This window comes from Phycodurus eques, chromosome 5 (assembly GCF_024500275.1).
Source record: "Phycodurus eques isolate BA_2022a chromosome 5, UOR_Pequ_1.1, whole genome shotgun sequence".
Lineage (NCBI taxonomy): Eukaryota > Metazoa > Chordata > Actinopteri > Syngnathiformes > Syngnathidae > Phycodurus > Phycodurus eques.
Window position 1 is genome coordinate 1,852,501 of NC_084529.1, and position 10,459 is coordinate 1,862,959.

The window sequence follows — 10,459 nt, forward strand, 5'->3', positions numbered from 1 at the left end:
TTCCGCTTGAGGGGTCAGAATGACGATAGTAAATAAATAAAATGAAAATATGATGAGACATTCAAGCTTTCTGCTGCACTAATGACTGTCATCTTTGTCCAGCGGACAGTGAAGCAATGGAACTGCTGTGGCAATATCGAGCCCAGCGTCGCCAGTCGTCACCTGAACTCCCAGAGACAGTGACTCGTCTTATTTCCCCTGATGGCAGCCTGCTGTACCTGGTGGGCACTGCCCATTTCAGTGACAGCAGCAAAAGGGATGTGGCTACGGTGCGCTGGTTTTACTTTGGGATTTTGCCAGCCATAAATCTTTTTTTGTACTGCTGTTTATTAATTTATTCTGTCCGTGAACGTTTCCATTCTTTCCTCCTGTTCTGTCTTTCTGTCTTGTTTCTTACTCTTTCTTCCCCCCTCTGCTGCAGACGATCCATGCTGTGCAGCCAGATGTGGTTGTTGTGGAGTTGTGCCAGTACAGGGTGTCCATGCTTAAGATGGATGAGAATACATTGCTGAGGGAAGCCAAAGAGATAAACCTTGATAAGGTCCAGCAGGCCATCAAACAGGTGAGAAAAGGAGAATGCATAAAGTTTATAGGACGGTTTCACAAAAGTTGTATATTTTGTGGGCTTTACACGATCAGGATTTTTGGGGCCGATGAGCGAGTTTTTTATAAAAAAAAAAAAAAAAACGGATCACAAGATGGAGCAATTTGTATATTTAAGTGACTAGTTAATTTACTGTATATACTTGTGTACTGTATACTGAGTATGTTAAAGTATTCTCTATTCAGGTTATGTACTCTAATCAGTCAGGTCAAACCAACATTACAACATGACAGAAATAATGGGTGCTAACTTACTTTATTTAAATTATTTTATTGTACAGAACGCCGGCATGTTTACGTACAACCGTTAGCACTAGCTTACTAGGCTAGATCACGTTTTGTTGCCTGCCGTATCGTATTAAAAGAACATACCTCAAGCAATCCTTGAATTAAAGTTCTCTCCCGAGCACCGGTGACTACCAGCACGCCTTTTTCCCCATTTTGTTCTTATAATACACACAACGCGAGCCATCGTTGTTGTCGTCGCCAAGGTAACGAGTGTATCCCTTCGCGTTTGAGTTGACAAGATAAAGACCAGTGATCGTGAAAGACTGGATGCACTGGTATCGGAATACAACATTTTATTGAAGTAGTCTGACATAGTCCAATTGTGAAAGACCAAATTTGTTTTATAGTCTGATCCAGGCATTACGTGTTGTCTGTCTCAGACGTGTTGTCTGTCCCACACTGCCGACATGTTTTTCTTTTAAATAACTTTATTGGCGGTCAGATATTTACAGTACTACTGGTATGTCAAAAAACACGCGATAAGGCTAAAAATAAACTAGCTTTTGGAGTCAAAGATACTGTACACAATGGCGACGTGGAGTAAATGTCTTTTAATTATGACATTAAAGCCAATCAGCCTAAAATGCTTATTATCGACCGATACCGATCAAGCCGATGAGATCGGTGTAAAGTCTTATTTTGTTTCATTTGTAAATGCAAAAATTGCCTTTTCTCATTTTGTCTTTTTTTGTAATATACGTCTGCTTGACAAGATGAGAGAACACACAAAAAATGATGCACTCCTTGTCGTGTCACATTCCTCTATCATGTTGAATTCATTGGTTTAGACTGTGTTGCATCGGTATGATTTTGTGTTAATTACGCAGCGATTGCCATCCCTACAGCCAGGTTAGGGTTTAGTATTACAAAAACAAAGAATACAAATAATAATAACTTGGTGTACTGTATTGTATTCCCTACGCCAAACAAGCTAGTAATGCAAATACAGTGTTCACTGACAATGTAGTTTCAGCAGCTTTTGTATAATAGACTGTCATCTGAAGGAGGCATATCTGTTGAGTTTGTTTCTCTGTCTGTCAGAATGGCTTGATGTCTGGCCTGATGCAGATTCTCCTGCTCAAAGTTTCCGCTCACATCACTGAGCAGCTCGGCATGGCCCCTGGAGGGGAGTTCAGGGAAGCCTTCAAAGAGGTAAAAACATTCACCATTTTTGCCACACACTAAATGTTGTTGTATTTGATTCGCCCCGTCCCTCTTGTCTACTTAACACAGGCTGGACACGTGCCATTCTGCAAGTTTCATCTTGGAGACAGGCCCATCCCTGTGACGTTCAAGAGGGCCATTGCTGCTCTCAGCCTATGGCAGAAGGCCCGTCTTGCCTGGGGTCTTTGTTTCCTTTCAGACCCAATCAGGTACCTTACACACTTTTTTGGGAGGGATCAGTCCTAATATCGATATAAAAAGTTTGTTCTTTGTTGGTTTGGTATTGTATCATTTGGACCTCAGACACACCCATAATTATTTTTGCAATTCTCTCTTGTCTAGTTACTAGAGCTTGGACTCTAAATCCATCCATTTTCTGAACCGCTTATTCTCACTAGGGTCGCGGGTGTGCTGAGGCCTACCTCAGCTGACTTTGGGCGAGAGGCGGGGTAAACCCTGAACTGGTCGCCTGCCAATCGCAGTTCACATACAGACAAAGAACCTTTTACACTCACATTCACACCTACGGACAATTTAGACTTTTCAATGTACCTACCATGCGTGGTAAGAGAAGAAACCGGAATACCCGGATGAAATAAAAAGAGCATCCATACTCCACACAGGGAGGCCGGATTTGAACCCGGGACCTCAGAACTGTGAGGCAGATATGCTAACCAGTTGTACACCGTGCTGCCCTACGCTAACATCAATTTTTTTTGCATTCGATTGAAAACGAGTCAGTTTAAAAAAAAAAAAAAAAAAAAAAAAAGTTTCATTCTGACATGGGCTGCGATGCCTTTGTTTATCCATTGTAATGCATGTATGCATTGTAGATTCACAGAGAGCTCCATAAAGTTATATTTAAAAAAAAAAAAAAAAAAGGGGTCACCGCTGAAAGAGGCTTGCTTTTAGCCTACATCTCCAATGAGCATCACAGATAGGGAAGCAGAAATGGGGCCATCGCTGGAGAAGGAAAATCTTTCAGTCTTTGTTATAGTGCAGTCATTTGCTAAAATCATTTAAGATCATTTTTTTCCGCATTAACGTGCACACAGCACCCCATATTGACAGAAAAAAAATCGGAATTGTTGGAATTCTTGCAGATTTATTAAAAAAGAAAAACTGAAATATCACACAGACATAAGTATTCAGACCCTTTGCTGTGACACTCATATATTTAAACTCAGGTGCTGTCCATTTCTTCTGAGCATCCTTGAGATGGTTCTACACCTTCATTGGCGTCCCGCTGTGTTATTATACTGATTGGACTTGATGAGGAAAGCCACACCTGTCTATATAAGACCTTACAGCTCACAGTGCATGTCAGAGCAAGTGAGAATCATGAGGTCAAAGGAACTGCCTGAAGAGCTCAGAGACAGAATTGTGGCAAGGCACAGATCTGGCCAAGGTTACAAAAAAAAATCTGCTGCACTTAAGGTTCCTAAGAGCACAGTGGCCTTCATAATCCTTAAATGGAAGACATGTGGGAGGACCAGAACTCTTCCCAGAGCTGAATACTTATGGCTGTGTGATATTTCTGTTTCTATTTTCTATTTTTAATAAATCTGCAAAAATGTCAACAATTCTGTTTCTTTTCCCTGTCAACATGGGGTGCTGTGTGTACATTAATGAGGGAAAAAAATAACTTAAATGATTTTATTAAAGGCGGCACGGTGGACGACTGGTTAGACCGTCAGCCTCACAGTTCTGAGGACCCGGGTTCAATCCCCGGCCCCGCCTGTGTGGAGTTTGCATGTTCTCCCCGTGCCTGTGTGGGTTTTCTCCGGGCACTCCGGTTTCCTCCCACATCCCAAAAACATGCATTAATTGGAGACTCTAAATTGCCCGTAGGCATGACTGTGAGTGCGAATGGTTGTTTGTTTCTATGTGCGCTGCGATTGGCTGGCAACCAGTTCAGGGTGTACCCCGCCTCCTGCCCGATGACAGCTGGGATAGGTTTAAATATGCGGTTTTGAAAGCTTGTTAAGAATATATCAAGCCCACCCCCTCTTGTGTTTTTGTCACTGAAAGCTGCAAAAACCACAAAGCTGTCTATGAATCATTTGTATGTGACACTGAGCTCGTCATGCTGCTTTGTGCCACATTTCAGCAAAGAGGATGTCGAGAAATGTAAACAGAAGGACCTGCTGGAACAGACTATGTCAGAGATGATTGGAGAGTTTCCAGCTCTTCACCAGACCATAGTGGCTGAGAGAGACATCTACCTCACCCACACGCTGCGCCAGGCTACACGCTGTGTGGAGGCTCCTCCTAATGCCCAGAGTGGGTATTACACCGCTTAATGAACGAACGTGTGTTATAGCTTGTCCGGTGGAAAGAAAATCTAGGCACTCGCATGATTTGTTTGGCACAGTTTTCACACCGAATACTGTAATTCATATAAATCAATTTAATATTTTGTCTTTCGCACTTTTGTGCATTGACCAAACAAAACCACACTTTTTTCACAAAAAGAAGAGCTGGCATTTGCATGTTTTAGTTTGCATCTATTGTCTGTGGCGGGATTTTCCTCTCCAAAATACTTCATCATCAAAAAACATCTCTTTGAGTGGACTCAAGTAAATATTACAATATATCCCTTAATTTATTATTCATTCATCTGTGGTTTGTTTGTGTATTATGACGTTATACTCTCTATACACTCTTGTAGAAGTGCCTGCTGTCGTGGTGGGAGTTGTCGGAATGGGTCATGTGCCTGGCATTGAAAGAAACTGGGATAAGCATCTCAACATCAGTGAAATCATGAGGTATGTTTATCTTTTCATTTAGTAATAGCAGAGGTGGGTAGCAATGGGCTACACTTACTTTCTTATATTTACTTTTTTGATCAATTGTAGTAGCAGTTTTATGGCAACAAACCCTTTACTTGAGTATTTTGAAGCTGGTAATAGTGAAAAATGAAGTGAAACAGACAATGATTTGAGTCAATTCTTTTCCAGAAGGAGAGAGTGCTTTTTTATTTTTTGCCTTGTATTCTTTTTAGAGTCTTCGAGACTGCTTAATTTATGTTAAATCAAAAACATTCACTGTGGGGGCTCGGGGGATCCCGGTAAAAGGTCACCTTTTTCATGCCTTTGATGTTTGCATGTCTGTGTAATTAATGCAGAAGGAGACCCAACAAAGTATATTAATTTAATACACTTTTCAGTAGGCCAACATTTCTTTAAGATCCTTTTTTGTTGGTCACATGAACTATGCTAAGTTTGTGAAATACTGGATTTGTTTTATTTTTTGTCTTTCTGCCATAATCGTCAAAATTGAAACAAAGGCTTGAAATATTATACTTTGTGTGTGGTGAACTAATATAACATAGAAAGTTCACAATAAATGGACTTTCCCTTGACATTCTAATTTATTGGCACATAACTGTACTACTGAGCATGAACGTGCGTTTTATGGAGTGGAAGATATGACTAGTTAGCTAAGGTATTCTAATAGTGCAAACAGTCACTTCCGTGGCATGTTAACAGGGACGTTTATTGGAAGGTGAGTATGCATCCGAACAACTTTGAATTATAGTCTATTGCTAGCCATGGCATGTCTTGGTATGTACCCAGCCATAGCAAACATTTACTTTACTATTAGCTATTACTAGGTCACTACAAATTTTTGTGAATAATCAACTGATCATAATGAAAACCATAATTTTTCACAATTAGTTTACAAATATTGCATATAGCAATGTAAATTCAGATAACATGGCTAAAGTTGAATATCAAGTCTTGATGATAAACTTTCCTCTTACCTCAATATGCTTTTACAAATTAGACAGCGAAAAAAAAAAAAACTGAAGTTGATTGCCAATTACTGGGTAGTTTTTTCACTGAATACTTATTTGGAGGACTACTTTTTCGTTGAATCATATTTTAAAGTAACAGTACTCTTACTATAGTACAACTATTGGCTTCTCTACCCACCACTGAGTAATAGAAAGTCCTTATAAAATGAATTACTTTATTTCTCTCTCTCCTGCAGTGTTGCGCCCCCGTCTCAGTTTGGCTGGGTTTTGCACGCGGTCGTTAAAGGTGTCATGATGGGAATGCTGGGATATGTCTGCTACCGTGCTGGAGGGAGTTTGGTTCAAGCCCTGTGGTCTTCATCTGCTGTCCGATCAGTTGTGGACAATCTACGACCATCTCCTGTTTGACCTCACAGGTCAGCTGAAAGCCATCACTGACCGGCACATTAGTTTCATGAAAACAGTTCATCTTTTACCAATGGCCTTAAAAAAAGGAGTTGTGACTGAAAGGAATGGTTGCTCAGCGAACAAGGACCTCAGGGTGGCACGACATTTTGATATGACACGCCAATGGACATTGAAGGGCCTTACTCCCAAAGAAACCTACACAGGATTGTTCTGTCATTTTGTGAAAAGGCTTTATTGTGTAAGGTTTAAAAAATACCAATACTGTGTTCTGAATGATTCAAAGTTTACTACTTTTAAAGATGAAGGGAATTTAATTTTATGGTTAGTCAAATTCCATAAGGAATCATCCTCAGCCAAATGCGCTGGCAATATTTCCATATGATTTTCTCCTTCTCTTTTCTTAGTCAATTCTCCTGCCAGTTGGCGATAATTTTTTATATATAAGTGGCTGAGGTATGGAAACAACTATAATACCAAATAGAAAAATAATATACTGACCATACTTTTTTTTTTTTTTTTTGCAACTTGCTTTTACATCATGGGTACAGTGAGTTGTGTGATAAATTCCTACCAAATTGATTTACTTGGCATATATTTGTAGACTTAGATTGGCATCCTCAAAAAGTTTTTCATGTTCACAAACCTGCTTATGCTTACAAGTGCCTCTCAATGCATCAGCAAGTATATGATTATTATTATTGTTTTTTTTTTTTACATATTTCTAAAGGCATATTTTGTAAATAGTTATTTTAAATGTAGACTTTCAACATCTGATACATAGATTTCAATAGAACCAGTGCCATGGCCCCTACATTCAATTGAGACTCATTGCAGGTAAGGCTTGTGTTCCTCAGGGTTAGTAAGGTATTAATAATAATCCCCATCATTGTCGCCAGCACAAACCAACAGGACTATTAATATAAAGTGCCCAGATTCTGGCATTGATTGTTTGAAGTTCATTTACTGATTTTGTGTGTGCATGTAGTCATCTTTAAAGCCTGCACAATACAGCATCTACAGTAACAATCAATTCACCAGCTTTGTTCTGCAATGCATATATGTGAATGTCAACCAATACTGTATAATCGCCTCTCAGTAGAATGCAAACTTAGCTACTCTGTCTGTGCAGCTTTTGATCATTTCAATGAATTGTACCCATAATACAGGTGATGTCACATTGAACTAAAAGTCTCAAGATATTTTCATGGTCTCACAGCTATAAACAAAATGCACTTCCCTTGTTAATTTGTAAGTGACACTTTCTATATTGATTGAGCGATAATGTCCTTTGTCAAATGTCAGACGTCGTCTTTTAACTGATTTTCTCAACACGAAATCGTCTATCTTATTGTTACATTACAAGCAAATGCTATAATTTAGTTATTTCAAAAACAGCTTGCTTTTATTCCCCCGTTAAACAAGTATTTTTAGTCTACTGTCATAGCAAATCCAATATTAAATCTAAAATAAATTTTCTTTAGATATGGAATGAAAGTAATGCCCTGACCAAATCAAGTTTGTTAAAAAGACAAGGTAAAAGTTGCATACTGTGTTTCCCAACCTTTACTGAACCGAGGCACCCATGTCACTGTACATTAGAAAAATGTCATGGCACACCACCGAACAAAATGTATAAATTCTAATCTCATCTCAATTTTTCTCACAAATCGTCTTACTCTGTGTTACATCTGTGCCTGTTTGATGGAACAAAAAGCTGATATACTTGTAGGACGCAATGACTTATTCTGTCATCACTATACTGTACTTTGTTGGCATCGACAGATGAACAAAGATGTATTTGTAATTATTTTGTATTTTTTGGAAAAATTCAGTGAAGTTGGATCATTTCCAACCGCACCTCTGCGATTGAGATAGAATAATGATTTTTAGCGTTATCTACCACCGTAATTTGAATGTAGAGTGTCAGGTGAAGTTTGAAGGTAGAATGAACGGCAGCCGCAATTTCCATTTCAACAGGTAAGTTGATTCAAAAAGAGACATAATAACAATCAAATTCTAAAAGGCCTACATTATTAATAAAATACTTTAAGAGCCAAGTGCATAAAAAAGGAGGTCTTGCTCATATACTTTGCTCAATCAAAAACCAAAAATGTTACATTTACAGTGGATCTAAAAGGTCTATATACCCTTATTCAAATGCCAGGTTTTTGTGACATATTTGATGAAGGTGAATCATTTCAAAACGTCTATTTGTGACACCAATAACCTGTAGAATTCAAAAATAAAATAGATTTTTTTTTTTTTTTTAAAGGGGGGAAAAAAACAATTATGATGTGGTTTCATAAGTGTGCACTTACAGTCCCCTCCCAAAGTATTGGAATGGCAAATTGTCATATTGGCTATGCCCAGTGTTTGTGCAATAGCTCTAATCGAGTTTCCCTCTTCTCTCAGCTTCAAAATGGTTTGCTTTTCTCCTGTAGACAGCTCTCTGGTCTTCATGTTTGCTTAACAACAAATGCAGTTTTCACAGGTGAAAACCCAATGCCAAAAACAAGCACTAATGTTTAAGCAATTAGGCTAAAAGGTAACACCTGAGCACCGAGAAACACCCATCAGTCCAGTGTTCCAATACTTTTGCTCACTTGAAAAGTGGGCGGGCTCAAACAAAAGGTGCTCCGTCCTGAGTTGTGGAACACATCTCGATGGAAATACCATGAAATAAATGCTGGAATTCTGAAACCTTGGCTCATATTCATCCTTTGATCTGAAACCCTGTCTTCAGTATACAACAAAAACTAAGGAATTGACATTGCCGTTCCAATACTTTTGGAGGGGACTGTTTCACTAGAATTTTGGCTGTGTGCAGAATTAACCAATTGCAGTCAAACGCCACGTTAATTGGGACCAGCAGACAGCTGCCAACATTTAAAGTGCCTATGATTAACCCCAATAAAGTTCAACCTTGGTTTCACCCGAACACATTTTCTCATATGCCTTGGAAGATTTCAAGTGTTTTTGCAAATTGTAGTCAGGCTTGGATGTTTTTCGTTGTAAGCTAATGTCTCTTGCTATCCTACTCCATTGCCCAGCCATATTAAGAAGATGGAAGATTATTGTCACTTGTACTAAACAGCCCGTACTTGACAGAAATTCCTCCAGTTCTTTAAGTGCTGCTTTTGGCAGCCACCCTGACCTGTTTTCTTGCAGTCATCAATTTTGTTGTGCCATATTTCCGCCACTTGATGATGTCCGTCTTCACTTAGTTCCATGGTTGATGCCTTTGAAATTCTTTTGTAGCCTTCTCCTGACTGATACTTTTGAACAATGAGATCCTTTCAAACATTAGAACAATGGACTGTATACTCAACTCAATTTTATTTAATAAGGACAGGACACTGACCGTCGACTTGTCTGGCACTTTAAAAACAACCGCAGCTGAAACGATGGAAATTGGGACAGTGCGAAATACTGGTCACAATAGAGAAAAAAAAATATTATATTGCTAATGTGTATGTAGATGTGCTGGTTTACCAAAAGTGGACATTGGACTGCTTTTTGGGCTTTTATATGGCCATAGTGCACATTTAGATGACCATGCCAAGTATTGCTGACTGCTTTTCAAACTTGGCCCAATATTTGGCACCTTCACAGCAACATGCGAGTCTCCATTCTCCAGTCTGAGAAATGCATTTTCTGACCACAGGCGCACAATTCTCCATAAAATAAAAGGCCCAGTTGGTTCATCTGGCGTTTGCGAGACGTAACCAAAAAAATGCACAAATGAGTAGAAGGACACTGTTGCATATATAGTAAAATGCCCGCACTTGCTGCAAATGCAATTTCTCAGAGTGGAGAATGGATTCTTGTATATTGTAATGGAAATGCGAAATGTTGGGCCATGTGTGTGTGTGTGTGTGTGTGTGTGTGTGTGTGTGTGTGTGTGTGTGTGTGTGTGTGTGTGTGTGTGTGTGTGTGTGTGTGTGTGTATGTATGTATGTATATATATATATATATATATATATATATATATATATATATATATATATATATATATATATATATATATATATATATATATATATATATATATATATATATAAAGCAGTCAGCAACACTTGCCATGACCATCAGATTGCAATGCAATGCATATAAGTACTCTGACAAGACCATGTAGTGATCAACAGTTTTTTTTCTCATTTTTATTTTTTTTTAAATCTTTACCTCACTGAAAAAAAATAAATCTATAGTTTGGTGTGATAAGGTTAACCGCAATGA

At 38.7% G+C, this 10,459-nt stretch overlaps 1 protein-coding gene across 1 annotated transcript in view; it reads left to right on the forward strand.

Moving 5' to 3' along the window:
- The window catches only part of trabd (TraB domain containing), a 10,268-nt gene extending 2,857 nt beyond the window's left edge, over positions 1–7,411 (forward strand). The window contains exons 4-10 of the mRNA XM_061676632.1: positions 103–269; positions 422–562; positions 1,933–2,043; positions 2,125–2,264; positions 4,166–4,338; positions 4,727–4,823; positions 6,052–7,411. Coding sequence (XP_061532616.1) covers positions 103–269; positions 422–562; positions 1,933–2,043; positions 2,125–2,264; positions 4,166–4,338; positions 4,727–4,823; positions 6,052–6,223 — 1,001 coding nt within the window. The 3' untranslated portion in view covers positions 6,224–7,411. The remainder of the gene's footprint in view (positions 1–102; positions 270–421; positions 563–1,932; positions 2,044–2,124; positions 2,265–4,165; positions 4,339–4,726; positions 4,824–6,051) is intronic.
- The last annotated feature ends 3,048 nt before the right edge of the window (positions 7,412–10,459 follow it).